Here is a 23,325-nt window from a genome sequence, read left to right as displayed (position 1 = left end):
CAAGTCCCATGAAGCACTGGGGGCTCATTTTCTGAGCCAATCCTGAAGGATGGATAAGGAGTTCATCAGGTAGTGGGGGTGGAAGGAGAGTTCACCAAGCAGACAAGTCAGAGAGATATTCTGGGCAAAGGGAACAGTTTGTGCAAAGGCGTGGAAGCCTGAGAAACCATAAGAGTTTAGGGAAGCCACGAGCTTTAGTGCGAACGGAGGCAAGTGTGGCAGCAGGTACCAGGAAATGAGCCTGCCGAGTTATATTGGTCCCACATTACGGAGGACCTTGTCTGCGACCATAAGGATGATCAAATGAGCGTGCTGTGCTCTCCCAATGCATGGGGGTAGGGAGGTCTGTTACATAACAAGAGAAATAGGGTTGGAAATGTGGATGGGGCTCGATTCATGGCAAAGCTGAGGGATTTGGGTTTTAACTTGCAGGCCTCAGAGCATCATCTAAATTTGGGATCTAATTGGAGGCAGATGACTGCAGGGCCCACATCACACACTGTTTCTCGCACCTGAGAGCTCCTGGGTGTTTTAGATGTTGGCACACTGCTTTCCAAGGGTCAGGGCTTACCTGCGTGCTGTTTATCCAGGAAACTGACTCAGCACACCTTCCCTCGCTCTCTCTCCCAGACAAGGGGGACCTTGCCTCCTGCATTCCTCCATTTGTCTGCTCAGTGCACTGGTACCATCAATAAACTTCAGTTACTCGAAGATTATCAAGGCACAATATCTGGCTGTCTGGACGGAATTTACTGTTTCATGATCTGCTCAGTCCTGTGTGGTTACCTCCCAACAGGGAGGTTAACTATATTTACATGTGCCCCTTGGCTGGGGGGGTGACCCTATGTTCAGTACCTTTGCAGACAGGAATTAGGAGGTGGGGAAGCAGCCAAGACCTAGCCCCCCCACTGCACCCTGCCTAGCCACATCCCTCCTTGGGCATTAGCCTGGCAGGATTTTAGAGAAAGAACCCCAGGTCTTCCTCCCTCTCTCCAGACCTGACTTCCCTCTGCGCAAGGCTCACGTTGATTAATTGGCCCTTTTACTACCACGGCCTCAGCCTTTAGGGCAGAGGGCGTCACGTTTGCTCTTCTCCTTGTGAGAATGGGGGCCCCATTCATTCTTGTCCAGGCAACATAATAAATAACCTGCCCCTGTTGGCAGGGAGTTTATTAGAGACTGATGGGACATGTAACAATAACTGGGGGGCTGTGATTTATTAGGTAGGGAGGTTCGCGGCGTCTCGAAAGACCGGGAATGTGGAATTTAATTGATAAAGCGGCTGTCAGCAGCAATGAGATGCACTCAACAGAATATGCGTTTGAGGGATTCTCTCTGGAGCTGTCAGGAAGGGCTTCTGCTAATCATATTCAGCCCCTGCGGATGGTGGTGTCTGTCTGCCGGCTAGGCGCGTGAGAGACAAATGGCAGGGAGGGGGGCTCAGAAAGGGGCCCGGGGAGGGAGGCACCTGTCAGTTGCCCGGCCCAATGGAAGAATGTGACACAAATGAGCAAAGGGAAACAGGATTCCCATCACCGTCTGTGAGGACTCCCCTTCCGGAAAGGCCTTTGTCTCTCTCCTGCGAGCTGCTCTGGAAAGCAAGAGGTGCTGAGCACCCGCTTCCTGGAAAAGAGGGGAAATGAAAGGGTGAAGTGGCAAGAAGAGAGCTTTGTTCTGGAACTCTAAACTCCCTGCGCCCTGAGGTTTCTGCCCCAGAGACCCCTCTGTGGCTTTCCAGTCACTGACCCTCAGAGACACAACACACACACACACCGCCATGCCCCATGGTCACCCAGCTGCCCCCGCGCCGGTTATCACGCAGCTTCCTTCCAACCCCTGGTTCAGGGGGCAGCACCTCCTGTCACTGTCGCTTTCACGTCAAGAACAGAGCCTCAGAAACTCGGATGGAGGGAGACTCACCTTTTGTTATGATTGTCTCCTGGCTCTGGGGCTCCCAGGATCCAGGCTGAGAACCTGGAAGTAAATGCCTGTGGTGTTTCCTGACAATAAGGGGGGGATGATGGCACAGCTCTATCCTGGGGCAGCCTTGAGCCTTCCCAAGGCAGCTCTGCTCGAATTCTCTCAGCCCCCGTCCCTCGGGCTGTTGCTCAGCCTTAAACAAGAGCATGGAAGGCCCGAGAGGGGCTCTCTCAGGCCAGGCTGCTTGCCTCCTTTGATCCTCGTGCATCTATTCTTAGGTCCCAGGAGACTGGCCTGCCTCCTTGTTCCCTTCAGGGAGAGAAGGGGAGGGGGAGGCCAGAGCCAGGGAAAAAGTAATTGTCACTGTCTAATCTGAGCCTCGGTGGTGACACTGAGGGACCCCGGCGCAGAATGGAGACAGCAACTGGTTTGATTAAATCAAACCTCTCCCGCAACCTCGTTAAATTAAACTGACAGGCCGAGAGCTGAGCGGGAGGGCAGAGGGATCATCGCCTCCGGTGGGGGTGGAGGAGGCCTGGAGGCGAGGTTGATAAGAAGATCAGAGGGTGGCGGGAGCAGCAGCCTGCCCTTTCCCTTATTTGCTGACTGCAGATAGGAGATGAGATTTACGAATGTGCGATGCTTACGGACCCATCTGAGCACAGGCTGTGAGGCTGACACAGGGGCAGACAGCTGCCTCCCCGTAGCCCCTGCAAACTCCCTTGGCAGTGGGGCCTCACATTTGTAACAGTGCTCTTGACATTTCAAAGGGCCTCTACACAGCTAACCTTTACAACAGGCAGGTAGCAGAGGGATTACCGGCCTCACTTTGCAGTTAGAGAAACTGAGGCATGGAGCCTACCAGAGTCAGCAGAAATGGGCAGCAGAGCCTGCCCGAGACCCCAGGTCTCCTGCCTGTGGCTTCTGGCCCACATTGCCTCCGACATTATGCCATATGGCAGAATTTCCCAGGATTTAGTCCCCGGACTGCCATTTCTTCTCCCACCCACCAGAGAAATGTAAAAAACACACGGCTTGCTTTGTGGGCCGTCGGCAAAATGCCAGTTCCCATTTGGCTTGGTGCAGCCCACCTGCAAAGCACACAGCCAGCTTCCAAAGGTCACGAGGCCATTCTGTCACGCTCACGTCACCCACCCACACGCCCAAGCTCTTCCAAGCCATTTCCACTTTGCCTAATTATAATTCAGGGCAGGGGGGTAAGCCGGAGAGAGACTGTTAGCCACACCAGCCAGAGCAATCATAGGAGGATAACACCGATACCCTGCTGGCTTCCTCACCTGTCACCCAGTTCCTCACCTGCCAAAGCTAATTTTCCACTCACCGGTGGGTGAGAGCTCATTTCAGAGTGTTTGAGCCACATACACACACACACACACACACACACACACAGGCTACACACTGCCATTGTGAACAGAGCACTGCCTCACCCACGATGCCCTTGTCCCCACCTCGGGCGCACGCCAACGATTTCTGCATTGACATCTCCAGCCCTCCCCATCTCTGTTTCCGTAGTGAGGACACCAGGACTGGGATGCTAGTAGGGGCAGTGCACACTGGTTGCCGGAGGGCACTGCGGGACCAGCCTCCTCACACACCAGTTCATGATCAAATCCTGACACAGGATGATAGGAACAGGAGAAAGGGGAGAGAGAAACAGATTTCCAGCCACCATGAAGGATGCTGGGTGAGAGTGGGCATGAGGTGGTAACGTTTGCTTGATGAGGACTTTGGTTTCACCGTGAACATCACCCACGGGGGGGGGGCATGTGTTACATGTCCCACTGGATGCTCTTTCTCTGTGGATACCACAGGATTCTGGTCACCGCTCTTGACCTGAGAAAGACAGGAAATGGCAGGTGGACAGGTAGGTCGAAGGTACTTAAATAAATGTCACCTGCCTCCGAAACGCATCTCTGGTGTCATTGACCACACCCAAAACCAACATCGCCAATCCATCTGAACTCCTCTTAGGCAAGGAGTTGGATTCCTCTATAAACACCTGCCCAAGTGAGGGGAGGGGAAGGTCACCTCACCTGGGAGGTAGGGAATAAAAACCACCGGGTCCGGCCTCCTATGCTGGTTCTGCCATTAGCGACCTGGGGGATCCAGGGAAGTCACTTAGCATTTCCGACCTGCACTTTTTGACTTGTAAGCCATAAGCTTGGGCAGGAAACACAGAGTTTATTTTTTTTTAATATTTTATTTATTTATTTGACAGACAGAGATCACAAGTAGGCAGAGAGGCAGGCAGAGAGAGAGGAAGAAGCAGGCTCCCTGCCGAGCAGAGAGCCCGATGTGGGACTTGACCAGGACCCTGAGATCATGACCCAAGCCGAAGGCAGAGGCTTTAACCCTCTGAGCTACCCAGGAGCCCCCAGACTTTGTTTTAAAGACTAAAGTTTTAAAACTTTAAAGACCACAGAGGCGAAAAGTGATACCCAGAGAGGTTGAATTACTTGTCTGAGGCCCTGCACAGGCAGTGGAGTGACCAAGTGGGTGTGGATTCTGGAGCGGGAGCCAGAGCCTTTGTGTGACTGGAGGGGAGTTCTGGCTCATCTGCAGAATAGAGGCAACAGGAGCCCCTGCCTCTGAGGGTTTGGGAAGAACAGATGAACGCCTGATACAGGGAAAGCCTTCCGCAAATGTTAGCAGGCCCTATTTTTAGAGACAGACAGGAGGTTCAGACCCATACGTCTTGACATTTGGTCTCTCCATGAGGTCACAATCCCCTGATTCTCTAGAAGGTTCTCTTCCACTCCAAAATTCTATGACTCCAAGTCCGAAAGATGAAAATACAAGTCAGTTCCAAAACCTTCCAGGCAGACACACAATAGACCTTTTAGGGACTTCATTATTCACTCTCCAGTGCTTGGGTTACTTCCTACGGGTGATGATTCATGGGGAAGAATCACAGCAAAGAAAACCTGTCCAAAGTAGGGGGGGGGGGCAGTGAAAACCCAAACCCCTTTGTGCGGTCAGTGCCTCTTCTTTAAAACGCATCTTCATTTGTGAAGTGATGACAAGGGTCTCTTGGCCTCATTGCCATTCCACCGTGGAATTCAAAGTTTTCTCTAGATGTAGACTGCTACTGCTGGGAGCCACTGGCCCCCCGGCCCCTCCCCACGAAACCCCATGGAGAGGGTCCTGCCTCTCTGGTCAGGCAGAAGCCTTTCCAGCAGCAACTGTCACCCCGGCCCCAGCTGCCCTCTGGGTCCCCAGAGATACCACAGAGCTGACGTCTGATGGGGCTAGCACAGTTCTCTAGGTCCCTGCAGAAGACCAGAAAATGCTTAGGAACCATCCTGCTGGAAGTAAATCATGCAGCAAGCCAACCCTGAGACGTGACCTCTTTTTCTTTTGGCCCCATAGCCTCAGAAGGAGAAGCAGGTAGCCTTCTTTCTGGCTTGCTAACAAGTCTCTCCTGGCAGGCTGCCAACTCCTGGTTTTTGCTCACAGCTACCTGAAGCTGGCTGGGGGGGTATGCAGCCTGGTAATGAAATGAGCGCTCACTGTGAGTGGCAGGCCACTGGAGGGAAGGTGACAGAGAAGCCAGCACCGGGATTCCAGTCATCGGCGGTAGCAGAATGTCCCCAGAAGAGTGCTGAGAACGAGTCCCTCTCCTTTTCCATGCAGTGTACCTCTACCAGTGTCCCTTAGCCATGCCCAGACATTCTTCAAGTGTTCTTCACAGTTGAAAAATATTTGCTCATCCAGTAAATGTTTGCAAAATAGAACTATTTGCTTCCCAAGTAGCAATGAGGCCATTGCTTAGGCACCATTAGCACAAGACCCATAGTTGCCAATAATGCCAAAATAGGGCTTGGTAGCCGCCCACATTTGGATTGGTCTCAATTATGGTTCATTATTTGGATGAGTCTGAATTTGTACTAGTCGACTCCCTCTGAGTTGTTCAAGAGAGAAGGCCCATTCACACCTGGAGTTTTCCCAAAGTACTACACTGCTATTTCTTCCTCCAAAACCTTCCTTCCGTGCCCCTCGAAGAAGTTTCAGCACCTGCAAGACCAATGGCCTGGTCTTGCAGGCAGGTGACTCGATGGAGAAGCTAAGGCTAAGGTTGGTACCTAGGCTGGCACTACGTAAATCGATGGTGGGGTTTGTGGACAAGTGGGGGTGGGGGCGGGAGGTGGGCTCCAGGGCTCGCTCTCTCAGTAGCTCTAGTCATCTCCGGGAACCCATCCCTGGGACACATCCCTCCTGCTTTCCCCAGAGTAGGTAGTAGAAAGAGGGAACCAGAAGACTTTGTTCCACCACCAAACAGACCAGTCTCTTCGGGCCTCAGTTGCTCTGTCTGTAAGTGGGGAGAATGGCACCCCATGTTTGAAGACATGAAAGCTAAGGAATTTTTTTTTCACAACTAGACTCTTCGATTCCTCCAGACAGTCAAAATATCTTTCAATTGAAATCCAAAGTGAACCCTTCCTCTAGAACCTAGAGTCCTCCTAACATATTGGCGACTTGGTCCCTCTGTTGTCCCGCCTGGAATTGGGATTGCATGAAAGGGAGGAGCCCAGCACCCTGGGCTCCTCACCCAGCACCATCCTGATGCATTCTGTTCACGCACAGATGCACAGTCTCTGCTCAGTACCTCCGGGCCTGCCTGCCAGGCAAGGTCCTCTGCCTGCGGAGAGCAGCGGTTCCGCAGTGCTATCTGAACACATTCCAACAGCACACGTTTATCTCTAGGGTCAGCCTTTCCTGTTGATGCTCTGAAGGTGTGGGGGGATCGGGGAGGGGGTTCAGGATGAGGGCTGTCGGCAGGCCCAGGGTGTAGAGGCAGGAGGGCAGCAGGGATACGGAACCCACTCTGAGGAACGTATGTTATGATGGGGTTTCCAGACTGCATGTGGCCCCATGTCTTTCCTCACCTCCAGATGAGCTCCTTGGTTCCTCCGCTGCCAAGGGAGATGGGCACTGCCTCACCCAGGGATGCCCCTTCCAGAGCTTGCTGAGACGTGGTGGGTGGGGACCTCCAGGTGGGGGCCACAGGATGCGGAGCCAGAACAGCAGGGTTTCCATTGTTTCGTTTAGGATGTGAGATCTATTGGGACACAACTAGTTCTGCCTCTCCCTTTGAGCTCAGTCACTGGTGCCAGGACCTCCAGGCTTTGGCAGCAGGACAGAGGAGGCCACCCGCCCTGACTAGGCTGGGCGAACCCTGTGAGTTTGACACCCTTAAGACACCGGTTTCCAGGAGCTGCACTCTTTCCCTCAGGAAAAGAACCCACCCCACCAATCCCACCGGCAGGGGGCAAATGCTGAGCTGCCTTTCTGAGGGTTCCATCCCAGCTCTGGATGGCTTTGAGAAAGTATATATTCACAGCTAAGCTCAGACCTTTGACATATTCTTTAATTTTCAAATGAGATAATTTCTTCCTCCCTCCAGGCTGGGTTCCGGGGTGCAGGAGAGAGGAGGTGGAACTATGTGATTCTTCTTCAGCAAAAATGAATCATGCCCCCCATCCCCCACCCTCAGCCGAGTGGTATTTACCCATGTTTATATAACTATGGCAACAAGCTTTATCCTCTACCACTTATACCTTTTAAAAAAAAAAAAAAAAAGAAAAATGTAAGCAGCAGTCCTTTCTCCTGCTCCTGCCTCCTACTCTGCCCCAAGGACAGAACTATCTCTTCAGAAGCAAGGTAAGAGATACACCCTCACACCCTCGTGCAACACCGGCCTTCTCAGGGCAAGTTTGCAATGGCCCAACGTCATGAAAGGACTTAAGAGTCCACCAGCCATTTTCGTCCAAAACCCTGTGGGAACCACAGAGTACTAGTATCTCTGACTCGTCTGAAACCTCTCTTTGGAGCCCTGCACTGGGATCACGGTCATCAATTTTTTTTCTCTTGCCATCTCCTTGCCTTTAAAGGTAGATGGATTTTTGCAGCCATCAAAAGAAATGAAATCTTGCTATTTGCGACGACGTGGATGGAACTAGAGGGTATTACACTGAGCAAAATAAGTCCATCAGAGAAAGACAATTATCATATGATCTCCCTGATATGAGGAATTTGAGAGGCAACGTGGGGGAGTTTTGGGAGGTAGGGAAGGAAAAATGAAACAAGATGGGATCGGGAGGGAGACACACCATAAGAGACTCTTAGTCTCACAAAACAAATTGAGGGTTACTGGGGAATGGGGACATACAGAGAGGGTGGCTGGGTTATGGACATTGGGAAGGGTATGTACTATGGTGAGTGTTGTGAAGTGTGTAAACCTGATGATTCACAGACCTGTACCCCTGGAGCTAATAATACATTGTAATACATTACATATATTATATACATATATATTATAATACATTATATGTTATATGCTAATGAAAATATAAAATATATAAATATATATAAAATATAAAAATATATAAAATATAAATAAAAATAAATATAAAAATTTTAAAAAGTAGATGGATTTCATAATGTATATAACTGTCGCGTCACTATGTCATACACCTGAAACTAGCATATTATATGTCAACTATACTTCAATTAAAATGTATAGGGGCACCTGGGTGGCTCAATAGGTTAAGCCTCTGTCATTGGATCAGATCATGGTCTCAGGGTCCTGGGATCGAGCCCTGAATAAAGCTCTCTGCTCAGCAGGGAGCTGGCTTCCCTCCTTCTCTCTGCCTGCTGCTCTGCCTACTTGTGATCTCTCTGTCAAAGAAATAAAATCCTTTAAAGTATATACATCAATATGTATATACATCTATATACATATACATATACATCTATATATATATATAGATGTAGATGTATACACTTTAAGGGATTTTATTTTATATACATATATATAAAGTGGATGGAATACAGTCTGGCTTTGCTAACAATATATTCTTCATCTCTGAGATGGATTCCTCTTGTCCTGACTACATCACAGATAATTGTCAAAGTAGAGTTTCATAAGGAGTAGAAAAGTGTTAGGCTCACAGAGGTTGAACTACACACAAGGGAAACTGGGGCCTGTTAAAAGGAAGCATTTGTGCAAGTCAGAGTGTGCTGTCAGCAGTCTAGGGAGGTCAATCACTCAGTCTAAGGTTCTAACAGGAGATCAGCCTGCATCTCTTGGAGTGTGAACTGCAGCCATCCTCTTAACCTCCAAGAGGATTCCAGTCCAGGAGCCCTCAGGGATGGCAAAACTGTGGCTTAAACTTGACTCTAAAGACTATTTCTACCCCGAACCACAAATGTTTGTTTACTCACTGCCTTCTATAGCTGCCACTGGTGGGCCCTGGAGCTCTAAGAGTGAGCAAGGCCTACAGGGGTGGGGGAACCTTTGGTGGTGTTTCTCCCTGTGTAAGATTGTAGATTATGATAGTGGCCAAGTGCCCCTTTCTGCCTAGATCCCAGAAGATTCAACTCCAGAAAAGGTTCAGCCAGTCTGGGGGCCCTGCTGCTCAGTCCTTGGGGGTGGCTCCCACGGTGAGCACGCCTGGGGTACCACGGAAAGACCCGCCTTGGGGATCTCTGGCTCCAAACTGCAATGAGCACAGCGCTGTGTGGACCCACGGGGCGGGACTCACGGACCTGGAAAGAGGAAGGAAATGGAATGTCAGGCTCTGCAACTTGGGAACTGAGTAGCTTCTGAGCTCCACCCTGAGGTCCCCCGGATTTCGTGACCCACGTGGAATCCTGAGCAGGGACCGCAGAGGAAACGCGGGTCCCTGGGCTTGGAAGCCGTCATCGAGACACAGATTTTGGACCTGGTTTTGACTCACCTACTCCTCTACTTTCTTTTCTGGAACCATCTGCTACCGCTGCTGCAGCTTCATCCAAAAGGCGGGGTGGGTGGGGGGAGCACTCAGGGGACTGAAAGACAGGGGCAAAATCCCCTGTGAGGACCCGAGGTTAAGTGGAAGCATCCAAATGGACTCTGCGAAGTCTTCGTTTCTGATGATGTTCATTTTTATCCTCCCTGCCTCTCTCTCGCCTTTCAATAGGGAGCCGGGGCGGCACTCTTTGCTGACAAAGATGGGAATGACCGCAGCACCTGCTTTCTCTGTCCCTTCTCCCGCGTCTGCACGGTTCTGTCACAGAGACCCCCAATTCTGTCTGGGACAAACTTTCTCCCGTTAATTATCTTGAAATAACACGTCGCTGATCACCCTAATTACACTGGGGTCCTGCAACACCAGCTCTCGGGGGTCGGGGCGAGTTGGGGTGGGGCGGGGAGGGTGGCGCGGCGCCTAGGCACTGGGAGGGACCCGCAATCCGGCTGTGCGCGGCGGCTGGTGTGGCGGGTCCGGAGCTCCGAGCGAAGGGGCACCCGGCCGGCTTGCGGCCCCTCTCAGGTCCACCTGCCCCAGCTCCGGCTCCGGCTTCGGCTCGGACTAGGGCCCTGTCCACTGAATAGAATCGAGCGACTTTGCGTCCTCCTCCCTAGAGCAACAGTCGGGATAACTGACGCTGGAGGAGTACTGGGGAAGAGAGGGGCTATTCATCCCCTCCTTGCCCGCCCTATCGAGAGCAGCCCCCATCCCTGTCCCCCTCCCTTTTTTTTCACCAAGAATCACTACCTGAGATTACCGTGTTTATTTTAACCTACCCTATCCCTCGCTACCCCTCCCCCCATGCCTGTTTTCGAGAGCAGAGACCTTCCCTGTCTTCTTCATTCAGTATCCCCAGACTTAACACACTTGGCGGGGAATATAGCAGAGCCTCTGCTTCGGTCATGTGTTAGTTAAATAAGCGAATGGACCTAACAGTGGCTCTTCAGCTCCACCGGTGAGGCGTGGGGCTGGAGGGACCCTACAAACTTCCAGACTTCCAGACTTCCAGACTTCCAGCACACTTCCAGAGTTCAAAAGGGCTGCTGATTGGCTGCTTGGCTGGAGGATGTTCCTTTTCTAATCGGAGTTTGGGAAACAAGGTTGAAAGAAACTAAGGCACTCGGCCTCTTACTGAGACCGCTACCCAGCGCCCGCGCGCATAAGACCGTGCTCTCTCTTTATGACAAACGGGGATCACGTGCTCTGTTGGGGGACGTCGGTACAGTCTGGCGTCACGATACCCCCCGCCGTGCTTACGCGGACCAGGTGTCACCCGGCCAGCCCCCAGTCGCAGCTGCCCTAGCCCCGTGCCTCTGCCCGCCGCAGGGTCCCCTAGCCGCGGCCCAGCCCGCGCCCCCGGTGCGCCCATCTCATTGGCTGAAGGCATCCCCCCTGAATTCTCATAGGCTGCCCCACTTTTCCTCCGCCCCCCGCACGGACCGCGCTCCGCCAGAGCCGGGGAAGCTGCTCTAAGTCCCGGCCTGGGCGCCGGGGCTCGGCTCTGCTCCGCGCTGCGAGAGGAGCGGGGCGCGGGGGCCCGGGACCGCTGTTCCCACCCGGGGACGCTCTTGCGGAGCCGAGCCCGGCAAATGGGCGCACGAGGAAGAGAGCAGGGAAATGGACTGCTATTTGCGCCGCCTCAAACAGGAGCTGGTAAGCGCGGCGCCGACGCCGGGGTCCGGGGGACTGCTCCGCACGGACCGCACCTGGCCCCCGCCGCGGGCCGGGGAGCCGGGAGTGCGAGGGCGGAGGAAGGCCGGCGAGGAGGGGGCGGGCAGGCTGAGGGCAGGGCCTGTTCCGAGGGCAAGGGCCGCGAGGAAACTTGGAGCAAAGATTTGAGAGAGCGAGGCAGACACGAACGAGTGACGGAGACCGAGCGACCCAAACCCAGACTGAAATGCGCCCAGAGAAGGCGTGGCAGACACGGGGGGCGCACTCCCAGATGGGCGGCTGCTGGGACCGCTTGGGGTCTCCCCTCGGGGCTGGCTGGGCGCCGGGAGCAGGGCCGGGCGCTCGCGGGCCGGAGGGCGGCTGGGGACCGCTGGCTCGCGGGGAGCTGGCACCGCCTGGGGCCCCCAGCCCCGCCGGGCTTGGCAGAGCTGGCGCGGCTGCGGGGGCAGGCCGGGCCGGCTGTCTGCCTGGGCTTGTCTGCCAGCAGGGAGGGGGTGTTGGCAGCTGGAAGGGCGGGGGAGGGCCCCGCGCCGGAGGAGGGGCGCCGCCTGGCAGATCGCAAGCGGAGCTGCGGGGGCCCCGCCAGATGTCAGGGCTGGGCGTGGGGAGTGCGGAAGGAGCTTGCGGAGGCGAGGGGTGCAGGGGTCAGGAGAAGGAGCTGGGGCTGGGAACCGGGTATCACCCAAGTAGGGGAATGGGTGCCTCCAAAGCTCTGTTAGGTTGATTCTCTCCGACTTGATATACCACCCCACCCTGTACACACACCTGCCATCTTTCTTGTTCCTGCAACCACCCGAATTCACGCAGTTATGCACGCCCCGCCCCACCTTGGCCCCCAGGCCCACCTTTCTCTCAATCCGATTCCCTCCTGTTCCTTTGCCTCTACCTCTTTTTGTTCCTTTTAGTTTCTCTTGGAGTGGACCTCTCCTCGGTCTCACTTTTCTCCCCTCTTCTTTCTTCCTTCTTTACAGAGCCAGGGGCACCCAGGCTCTCAACAGCAGACCTGGATCCGTGGCTCTCCAGCTTCCATGACATCCTCTCCAGCTCCTGCAAACTCTACACTACCCCACCCCCACCCCTCCAAAGTTGGCAGCTGTATCTGGGGCCAGTTTGAGGGGAGGGAAGCTTGCAGAGCAGGTGTTCTCACTGATGCTTCCTGGTCAAGGCTCGCAGGCGCTCTTCCTGTCCCACTCCAGCGTCTGCCTTCTCAGGGCAATGGTCACTTCTCTGGAACTTCCTCTTCAAGCCCTTTTTGTGGTAACACTCAGATGGAAAAGTTATCCAGAGAAATGCTGCTTAGGTGTGGGACAGAAGAGTCTCCACCCTGGCCCTTCCCATGCTGGTTCTCTCGTGCTTCCCGTGTCCGTTTGGGATGGTCAGGCCCAGCCCACGCATATATAATTCTGACTCTTCCCATTCATTTGTCCAAGATCAGAAAGGTCAAGGTCATCACAGATCATGTCTGAAGTCATCACAGATCATGTCTGAAGTCCAAGGCCCATGTTGAAAAAAGAATCTAATAGAGTCCTCTTTTTATGCTTGGAATCTGGGACCACACCACCCACCTCAGGATCTGCCTTAATAGAGGGTTTGTGGGTGTTCCTGGCATAGGCTTGAATTTTAAAATCCTACTGATTTGCATTTTTTATAGCACCCTAGGTGGGAGGGGGTGAGGGGAGGAAGATAGTCTGAGGATGCCAGGAGAATAAAAAAAGGCAAATAGGAATCTGCACTGAACTGCGCTCCAGGTCTTGATTTGCACCCTCTCCTGCCAAGGACTTGAGCCCCCCAGTCCCCACAAGGAGGAAGGGGAGAGGCTGAAGTCACCGAGCTCTCCATTAGCTTTCATTTGGCCCTTTGTCTGAGCAGCATCAGCCTTTGACTCTCTTGGAGAGGAAGCCAAATGCCTGGCCTGGGGCCCAGAATGACACTCAGATGGGAGAGCTCGGCACCCTCCCCCTCCCCTTTCCCTACCCCCATGCTGCCCTTCCTCCTCCCCCCATGCCTGGCTGCCCAGAAATGAGACAGAGCAGTGACAGGCAGAGGTATTAGAGTTCCCTTTACTCCCCAACACCTCAGCCCAGTGCTTAGGTAGCTGAACAAAATCTCAGTGCCTCAGTTTCCCCAATGGGAATGAAGAAGAAAGTAGAGCTGAGTTAGCCCAGGCTCAGCCCTCTGGCTCCTCTGAGGACTGTGGGGATTGACTTCAGTGCAGCTTGGTTGTGACTAGGATAGGAAGAGTTTGTTTGTTTATACCCCAGGTCAGCAAGGGGGTGGGAAAGGCATACAGGCGTTTTATGTCATGAGCTTTTGAGGGTGGTGGCAGGCGGTGGGGCCTGTGTGTTTATTTCGAGCAGATTCTTCCCTGCCACTGAGGAGCACTGTGTGTTGCCTGGCTTTGCCTTAAGTTGGTATATGCCCAGGAATGCACACATGCAATACTGGTCAAGTTCTACATGCATTTATGCCAGCAAATCCCTTCAAGAAGTGTGTGTCCTACAGACACTGGGTAACTGGAGAAGGAAGCATTAACAAGTTGTGACATTATTTTTGTCAAGGGTGTTCTGGGTCCCCCTCCTGCACCCTGGCCCTGTCCTTGGCGCAGAAAATCTAGACAAGAAGAGTGTGTTCCTGAAAACCAAAGTGGCAGAATTTCTCAATTTCTCGGAGCAGAAAATTGCACTCTAACAAGTGAGCCCTGTGGGGAGGCAAAGTGTTTGGGAATCCTGGCTCAGTTAGGTTGATGCCTAGAGGACTGGCCCTTTCCTCCCTCCTGGAAGGGGACTGGGGTCCGTTTTAGGGATGAAATGAGGGCAGGAGAGTAGCAGCAGCTGACACACTTCTTTATTAGTATGAGGGGGTCGGGGCTGCCACAACTCAGCAGAGAACATACCTTTCTCCTCTCCAGCCACCAGAGAGGGGCCCTGCATGAACACAAGGCCTTGGGACCAGCTGTTCTTACACATTGCTCCCTTGAGGGCTTCCAACAAATGGGGGTAGACACAAGAACACAGAAGAAGCAGATGTAAGATGCTCACAGGCTGTTCCTCATGAGTCAGTACCAGTGTAGAGCAAATAGAGTGTGCAAAGGCTGAGTGATGGGGGCTCATGAAGTCCAGCCAAGCCAGGAAGGCTTCCTGGAGGAGGGGAAGGTTGATGGAGGCTGATTCCTGGAATGCCTGTCCTAGCTGAGGCATGATGAAGCAGCAGAGGGACTTCTCTCGGGCTGGAGAAAGTCCTTCTAGGACAACTCGGTATTCCTAGAAGGCATTTATCTAGCCACTAGTGGCCATAAGTTCAAGAGGTTCTGACATGCAGAAGCAGACCAGGGCCTAAAGGCAAGATAAAAGAAAGTGACAGAAGAGATACAGTAGGAACAGCCTTCAGCTCTTGGGACCAAAGAGCAAATTTCCTGAGGCAGAAAAAAGCTTTTGCCAAGAATCTCCTAATGTCACCTCCTTTGATGTTTGGATCTAGGGTGAAGAACACGGTAGGGTCAGTGAGGGAGGAGTGTGACCGTGGGGCAGATTACTTAACTCCCTGTGCCTTGGTTTTCTCATCTGTAAAACAGGTTTTTAAAATTAAAACAAATTTTTTTAAGATTTTTATTTACTTATTTGAGAGAGAGAGAGAAAGCACAAGCTGGAAGAGGGGCAGAGGGAGAAAGAAGTAGGCTCCACTAGAGCAGGGAGCCCAATGTGGGGCTGGATCCCAGGACCTGGGGATCATGACCTGAGCCGAAGGCAGATGTTTAACTGGCTGAGCCACCCAGGTGTCTCTAAAGCAGGCTTTTTAAAATACCTGCTTTATAGAGCCACCGCGGAGATTAAATAGCGGCTATCTGTCCTTAGCACGTAACACAGTGCTAACTGTCCTGACAGATGGATCAGGCTGGTGTGCGTGAGTCACTCATTCACAGGACACATTAACTGAGCTCATCCAGTGTTTAAAGCACCTGACCAGACTCTAGCACCATGGTCACAAATATGAACAGACAGAGATCCTGCCTCCGAAGAACCCGCTGTTCAATCAGGGAAGTAATAATAATAACAACATGTGCTGACGTTAACCCTTATCCATACGCCAGGCATGTAATAGATTATGTCGTTTAATTGCCAAAGCAACTCAAAGAAGTTGTACTTCCATTATTCCCATTCCACAGATGAGACATGAGGTGGTCAAGTGACTTGGCCAAGGTCATAGAACTGGTAAGTGACAGAGCAAGGCTTCAAACCCAGCCATTCAGAAGGCAGAACTTCGACTCTTACCCAGTACGTGTAGGCATATGTTCAGTACAAAAATAGAGGCTGCCTGCTACATAGAGGCACAGGGGCAGTGCCCCGAGAAGGGGGGAATTATCTCCAGCCAGGGTATCAGGGAAAACTCTGTAGAGAGGGAGTATTTGAGCTTGACCTTGAGGGATCAGCAGGGAGGTGACCAGGAGAAAAACAGCATTCCAGGCAGACAATGAAGCAACAGGAACGAAAAGCACCGAGATGGAAAGGGAGGGATGTTTGAAGATGACGGAAGCTTTAGCTAGGACATAGGGTACGTGCAGAGGAACAGTGAGCAACAGGGCTGAGAGTGTTGTTGTGAATAGCCTATGGGGGCCTTGAGTGCCGTGCTAAACAGCCTGTCCTTCCCCTTCTCTGTGGGCTTTGGGAGAAGCAGGATGAAAGTCGGGCTCTGGCATCTAAGAGGTGTGTGGTATGGGGTGGAGGGGAGGAGGGAGGAACCCGAGACAGGAGGCTGGGTTAGGTGGTGATCGCAGAGCCCATCCAGGGGAGTAGGAAGGCCTGAACTGGAAAAGGAGAAAAGGAAGGTAGCTTCTGGAGGTTGTGAGTGGACTGCCTGCAGTGGAGAGGAGCTCAAGCTGGTCAGGGGAGGCGGCATTGGGACCCTCTCTTCACATGTCTGCCTCTTGCCCGAGCCGATGGCCCCCTGTAGATGGTTCAGCCGAGAGTGGGCTCATCCATTTCACACTTCCTTCATTCTCTACCCTCCGCCCTCCTCCAGCTTTTGGCACAGTTTCTTCTTTACCTTCCTGTTGCTCATTGCAGCCAAGAACAGGGGACTGTGAAGGTCCCTATTCACTGGCCTGGAGAATGGGCCACTTGGCAAAAGCAGGGCTTTTCCCATTTCCGGCCCTGAACCTCCTTGTAGCTTCCAGAGGGACTGAAAGGATCTGTGTGGGGGTCTTGTGAGTCATGGGGGTGGGGGGAGTGAGGCAGGGCGCACTGCCAGGTCCACGGGCAAAGCCGGAGCCTGTGTCAAAGGATTCCGGCTGAGCTGGGAGAGGGCGTGAGATGGACGGTTGGAGGGCACAGCTGTGGGATCCATCAGGGGCCTAGGAGAGGGCTTGGGAAGGTTGCCGAGGATGCGGGTGTCACTTTCCCATCGCCACGCCTCCCATATCAAAAAAGGCCCAGCGAGCGCCAAGGGGGATGGTGCTGTTCATGGGCAGCTGACCTAGCCCTGGAGGGCACAATGCTGCAGGTCAAGGATGGTGGGGTCTACTTGCTAGGGATGTCTTCCCCTTCAGCTCCAGACAGACGGCCCTTCTTCCTTCAGATGATTCAGTGAAGAGGCGCCGTCAGGGGAAAGCAGCTGAATTGGGTCTTGGAGCCCCTCCAAGGCTTCGTGCGCTTCCTCCCCAAGGGATGATAATGTGCTTTGCATGTCACGTTGACTACCCTGGTTTTTTCTCACAACAGCCTCACGGGGCTGAGAAGCCACATCATGATGGCACAAGGAGCCCATGGGCCTGGAGTAAGAGGGCCAGGCTCCCATGAAGATGCCTCAAACCCCGGGCCACAGATCCACCTTTGCACCGGAGGCCCTCTGGGTGATATTACGCGAGGCTTCGATGAAAACCTTGTAGTTTTAGGTAGTCACCATCTGTTTATGACAAGTATATGCATTTTGTATAAGTTCCTGCCTAAAGACAGTTTATTTAGATGAACAGATGTACGTGTGCCATCAAGTAGGGAAGGAGTTCCTACACGGATGTGGTGAAAACCGTGGAGGCAGTCTAGGGAAGGACGTCGGTGGAGAGAATGAGCATCTCAGATCCCGTTTCTCACTCCGTACCGTGGGGTCCCCAGTCTGCCAGAGTAACTGTGGGGGTCCGACGAGGCGGGAGGAAAGAGTGTGTCACTTGGCGGCCGGCTGGACCCCTCTGAGCTACGCAGCTTGGATCCCGTGCGGGGTGCCCAGGGGCCATCCAGCTCTCACACACAGAAAGAGTGAACGGCATCGGGAGACACTGAAGCGTGAGGTGAAGAAAACTTTGAGGGGACGCCTGGGTGGCTTAGTTGGTTAAAGCACCTGCCTTTGGCTTAGGTCATGATTCCAGTGTCCTGGGATCAGGTCCCAAGTCGGGCTCCTTGCTCGGTGGGGAATCTGCTTCTCCTTCTGTCTGCTGCTCCCCCTGCTTATGCTCGCTCGCTCTCTCTCTCTCTCACTGACAAATGAATAAATGAAAGAAAAGTTTTAGGATGAAACATTTTGAAGCCCTGGAAGTGTCAGGAGGCAGGAGATGGCTGGTGAGGGTACAGGGTCTTGCAAGGAGGGTGGTGAGACCTTCACGATCTTTCTCAGCAAGGAGAGCCCCACCCATCTCTGGGGTATGCCGTTAGGGGTAGTATGTCCGATGGTGGAGCAGGTCCGCTCTGGCATGTGTGCGCGTCAGCGAGCATGACTAGGGGTGGACAGAAGGCAGGCTGCTAGGTCCACTCTCGCTCAGACTAACCAGAACCAACTAGACCCTCTAAGGACTTTTCCAACTGGTCCCTGAGGACAAGCTGGGCAGGATTGCGTCCCTGTCGTGAGCAAGGACCTGAGGCTTTGGCACTGGGAGGCCAGAGAGGAACTCAGCCCCCGCAGTCTGGGGATTGGGATTTAGTGTCGATAATATCTAGTTGGGACCTTCTCTGATTTGGCCCCTCTCCTTTGCTCCTAGCCCACACTGCTCCCTCTTGTGTTCCCGAGGCAAGAGAAACCCTGGGATCTGAGAAGGTCCCACGCCCCAGAAGAAGACAGTAGCTTGCCCTCTGGCTCTTTCTCCCTGGGTGACATCATTCCCCTTGGGGCTGGGAAAGGCAGCTTGCTCTCGGTCAAGACCCAGCTGATGCTCAGGCCTCCCCACTTCCCCTGACCCTCCCCACTTCCCACACTTCCTTCTCCTCTGGTCTTCCCTCTCACAGCTGCCTTCTGCCCTCAGTGTCAGCACTGTGGCTGGCCAACCAAGCCGTCCTGAGAATGGACAAGAGGATGTGGGGCTTCCCTTTCCTTCTCCGGTTCTCCCTCTGTGGGGGGCAGGGGTGGGGCAGAAGAGACAGGACAAGAGACGTGTTTCTCCTTGATCGGACCGGGTAGATGAATGGAGTCCTATTATTGCTACGTATTAAGCTTCACTGAGGAAGAAGTGTTCTGGACGTTCTTAGGAAGTCTTACAATAACCCACCAGAACTCACCTCCAAGCCTCATCTGACCAGAGCTGTATGAGGCAGAAACTCTTATTCCCATGTGGAAGAACAGAGAAACTGAAAAACAATTTAAATAGCCTGTCCAGGTCACACAGGTTCTACTATGTGGCCGAGCTGGGATTTGAACCCTGTGCCATCTGTCTCTGGAATCCAAGACCTTAACCAGTGCAGAGTATGGTTTTCCATAGGGGTAAAATTTCACCTCCTGTTCATTTAAATGGGGCCTCTGTTTTATGGGCAGGCCCGAATTCATACATACGCAGACATTCATTCTCACTGGAAAACCGTACAAAATGTCAGCATTATTTCTTCGGGATTTTTCCATACTGGAAGAGATTGAATGGGGTCATTTCATTCCTCCCACTGCCTCTGACCTGGACTGCATTCCAGCCTTCTGGAGGGAAGCCTGCAAGCTCAGAGTCCTGGCCCAGTTGGTGAAATGAAGCCCTGAACCACATCCCTGACTTGCCCCCCTGTGGAGTATGTTACTGCCTGAGGGCAGCAGGGCTGGGGAGATGACTTGGGACGTTCAGGGGTATTCACTCTGTTTTCTGGGTATATGGCAGCGGCAAGATGCTAGCTAGGTTCTGGGGAGACCTAACCGTGTGTAGATCTCCACCCTTGCCCTCGATGGTAGATGCTCAATGAATGTTTCGAGAACAACTGAGCCTTTACCCATATGAGGATGCCAGGGCGGGGAGGAGAGTAGCACTCGAGGGAAGGACATTTGAGTTGTGTCCCTGAAAAGGTTCTGACAGCACTGTGGGGGACAGAGAGATACTTCTGAGTGACATGATCACAGGAGCGTGCTGGGAAGACTGATCTGGTGGCCGGAAGACCTTCCAGGAGGCTTCTGCGTTCCAGGAGACAGAAAAGCAGATGTGAGGCATCTGGGGACAGGAATAGGAGCACTGGGTGGAACAGCCAAAAGGGACTCTGACATCCCGGTTGGGATGAGGAGGAAAAGGGTATGAAGGAGGGGGCAGAAAAAGGGAAGTCAGAGAAGCAGTCTGCAGTTGGAGACCTGGAGGAGTTTGGTTTGAGGCTTAGGGTCTGCTTGGACTCTGCCCTGGGTGCTCCCAGATGCTCCAGAAGGAGAAGGAGCCAGGAGGCTGGAAGCCAAAGAGGTCAGAGCAAGGGGCCATCGGCAAGCACGGCCACCTCCCACGCTGCATCTCTCACTGCTGTCGCCGCCACTCAAACGGAGAATTGCTCGCCAGGGCAATCTGGCAAATCCCAGGGTTGCCAGCAGGGACAGTTAGTCCTCTGGGCATCAGTGCTGCTGGCTCAGGAGAGCCCGGTGGGGTGCCCTGCCCCCGCCAGGGCTGAGTTGGACAGGGGAGGGCTTGACCCAGAGCCTAAGAGGGTCAGCTGCCAGTGCTGTCCTGAGCGCCTCTGCCCCTCTGCGCCCAATCCCTCCAGCTCTCCGCCCCGTGGGCTTAGTTCTGTGCATTAGGACCAGGCTGGGAGGTAAGACGATCCCAGCAGGTCTCTGGGGGGCTTAAGAAACAGATGGTCCCCTCACGTGAAGGCTGCTGTTGGTAACATGAGCAGATCTGGGGAGGGAGCTGGCGGGACCAAGGCAGCTTGGACTGTGAATGTTATCAGACCACGCATCCCCTGCCCAGCCTCCAATCTCGGCCCTCACCCAAGTCAGCCTCTCAGTCCCTTCCAGCTGGCACCTGGGACCCGGGCTTTAGACGCCCACAAAGGGACAGGGGAGCTGGCCTCCGGTGTCCCCACTCTTGGCCCGAGCCTTGGAGCCAGTTGAGCTGAGAAGGCAGGAAGAGCACGGGAGCCAAGTCTAAGAGCAGCTGAGGGAGGACAGGTGTCCAGAGGGCAGAGAAGGGGTGGGAAGAGCGGTGGGAAGCCAGCTCTCTCTCCTGACTGGCCAGATGTGCATGGCAGTGAAAGGAAGCCCCCAGCCTACCCTTTATCTTTGGGAATCTGAGCTCCTTCTCTTGCCCTCATGTCCCTTTCCACCCTTCTCCACTGCCTCGGGGAGGACAGAGTAGCCTCAAAGCCCAGCTCCCCAGCCCCACCATCTTGAAGCAGGCTTGGTCATCTAGTTAGGGTCAGAACATTTGGAGTGAGGCGTCCTGTGTTGGAGTCCCAGCAGCATGAGCTGGACGTGCGTGACTTTGGGCAGGTTACTTCACACACACACACACACACACCCAAGGGCTAACTTGTTAAAATGAGAGCAGTAATAGCAAACTCATAGGGTTTATATGAAGATCCAAAGAGGTGACAGGTCTAGAACACTTAGCTCAATTCCTGTTACATAGTAAAGTCTTGCAAACCATCGTGGCCATCATCATTGTCATCATCTCGGGGAGGCTCGGGGAGAAGAGGACACAGTACATGAAAGGACAAGGATGGCCACCACGACCGCGTGCCCCCCTCGAACTGGTCTCAGGTCCACCGCTTACATCTAGGTGACCTTGAGCAACTTCCGTGCCTCTTCTTCCTCATCTGTAACTTGGCAACAAGACCAGTCCCTACCTCACAGATTCGTTGCTGAGATTAAAGACAGATCAGCTGGGGGTGCCTGGGTGGCTCAGTCAGTGAAGCATCTGCCTTCGGCTCAGGTCATGATCCCGGGGTCCTGGGATCGAGCCCCTGCATCGAGGCACCCTGCTCCATGGGGTTGTCTGCTTCTCCCTCTCCCACTCCTTCTGTGCTCTCCCTCTTTCTCAAGTCAATAAATAAATAAATTTTTTTTCTTTAAGACAGCTTAACTGACCCATGTGTATCTATATTCACAAATCTGTGACTGAGGACAGCGTCTGCCTTAGCATGCTCGCTGCCGTTCATCCTTCTGTTCTCCAGCCGTGTCTGCGCTAAGATTCCTCCTCTCCCGGCTCCGAGCTGCTCTGCACTGGGCCGGGTGGAGGTGGGGTCAGTGGGCGGCGGTACATGTGTGGGCAGTGGGGGTCTAGGTTCCGGCCCGTGAAGGGCAGCCCTTCCCCCAGCCCCCGCGGCTCACGGGCCTGCACTTTCCCTCTCGCCTGCAGATGTCCATGAAGGAGGTGGGTGATGGCCTCCAGGATCAGATGAACAGCATGATGGGGGCACTGCAAGAACTGAAGCTTCTCCAGGTGCAGGCGGCACTGGAACAGCTGGAGATCTCCGGAGGGAGTCCGGCCCGGGGCTGTGCGGAAAGCCCCCAGACGCAGCCCGAGCCCCCTCCATGGGAGGGTGGCAGAGGCCCTGCCAGGCCTTCAGCCTGCTCCCCTTCCAACCAACCTTCTCTGAGCGCCAAGTGTACATCCCAGAGGAGTGTCTGCGGGCGGGATCTGGACCCCCTGGCCAGGGCACAGCTACCAGAGCATGGAAGCGGGGCCCGGCCGGGGCCAGAGCCGGTGGAACCGGAAGACTGGACCTCCACGTTGATGTCCCGGGGCCGAAACCGCCAACCTCTGGTGCTAGGCGACAACGTTTTTGCGGACCTCGTGGGCAACTGGTTGGACTTGCCAGAACTGGAGAAGGGTGGGGAGAAAGGAGAGGCGGGGGAGCCCAAAGGGGAGAAGGGCCCGCCCCGGGAGCTGGGCCGCAGGTTTGCCCTCACGGCAAACATCTTTAGGAAATTCTTGCGCAGTGTGCGGCCTGACCGAGACAGGCTGCTGAAGGAGAAGCCGGGCTGGGTGACGCCCACGGCCTCGGAGCCCAGGGCAGCCCGCTCACACAAAGTCAAGAAGCGGAGCCATTCCAAGGGCTCTGGACGTTTCTCTTTCTCAGGCCCTGCAGAGCCCAGAAGGGGGGAAAGTCCTTCCACAAGCTGCCCCAAGGCCCTGGAACCCTCACCTTCTGGCTTTGATATTAACACAGCTGTTTGGGTCTGAGTCCTAGAGACAGAAAGTTGACTGAACCCAACGGGCCCAGGTGTCAGTGCTGGGCCCTGGGAAGATGCCATGTGGGCACTGTGGCTTTCAAAAGCCTGACTCCGAGTTCCTTTCCTTGAGAAAGGAGGGAGAAGCAGCAAGAGTGTCTGGAGTAGGGCTGACAGGTGTGTGGCTGAGAGAGGCCGTGGTGGGGGCTGGCTGGTGGGAGGGGAGGGCTCCTAGACTGAAAGAGAGACACAGAGAGAGAGAGACAAGTGCTCACTTTGGGGCTGCAGGTGACAATGACTGGCAGGGAGAGGAGACCAGGCAATCCTGACATTCCTTCAGGGCCCCCAAAGACCTCAGCTGAACATTCTGTTTGGATCAGGGCACTGGGGTCTCAGGCTTCCCCAAAGAGGCCCCCAGTAAAGACCTATCTTTTGTGGTCTCACCCTTATAACCATTGGCTTCCTTGGCGAAGCACTGCCCCAGGCACAGGCATGAAATCCAGGCCCTGCTGGAACTGGGATCAACAGAGAGGAACCTCCCCCCCCCCCCCCCCCTCCACCGCCCCCCCCCCAACCCCCCGACTTACACCACACCCGCACCCCG

At 54.0% G+C, this 23,325-nt stretch overlaps 1 protein-coding gene across 1 annotated transcript; it reads left to right on the top strand.

Moving 5' to 3' along the window:
• Positions 1–11,003: 11,003 nt before the first annotated feature.
• INKA2 (inka box actin regulator 2) lies at positions 11,004–23,267 on the top strand. The gene is made up of 2 exons (XM_059375736.1): positions 11,004–11,384; positions 21,907–23,267. Exons 1-2 carry the CDS (start codon positions 11,349–11,351, stop codon positions 22,732–22,734), a joined length of 864 nt encoding a protein of 287 aa, XP_059231719.1. The 5' UTR covers positions 11,004–11,348; the 3' UTR covers positions 22,735–23,267.
• The last annotated feature ends 58 nt before the right edge of the window (positions 23,268–23,325 follow it).

This window comes from Mustela nigripes, chromosome 14, assembly GCF_022355385.1.
Source record: "Mustela nigripes isolate SB6536 chromosome 14, MUSNIG.SB6536, whole genome shotgun sequence".
Classification (NCBI taxonomy): domain Eukaryota; kingdom Metazoa; phylum Chordata; class Mammalia; order Carnivora; family Mustelidae; genus Mustela; species Mustela nigripes.
The sequence above is the reverse complement of the archived record's forward strand: the minus strand, read 5'-3'. Positions and strand labels throughout refer to the sequence as shown.

Coding starts and splice junctions, on each gene's coding strand:
- INKA2 (XM_059375736.1), top strand. CDS start 11,349: ATGGACTGCTATTTGCGCCGCCTCAAACAGGAGCTG. Junction 11,385..21,906: donor GCCGCCTCAAACAGGAGCTG/GTAAGCGCGGCG, acceptor TCTCGCCTGCAG/ATGTCCATGAAGGAGGTGGG.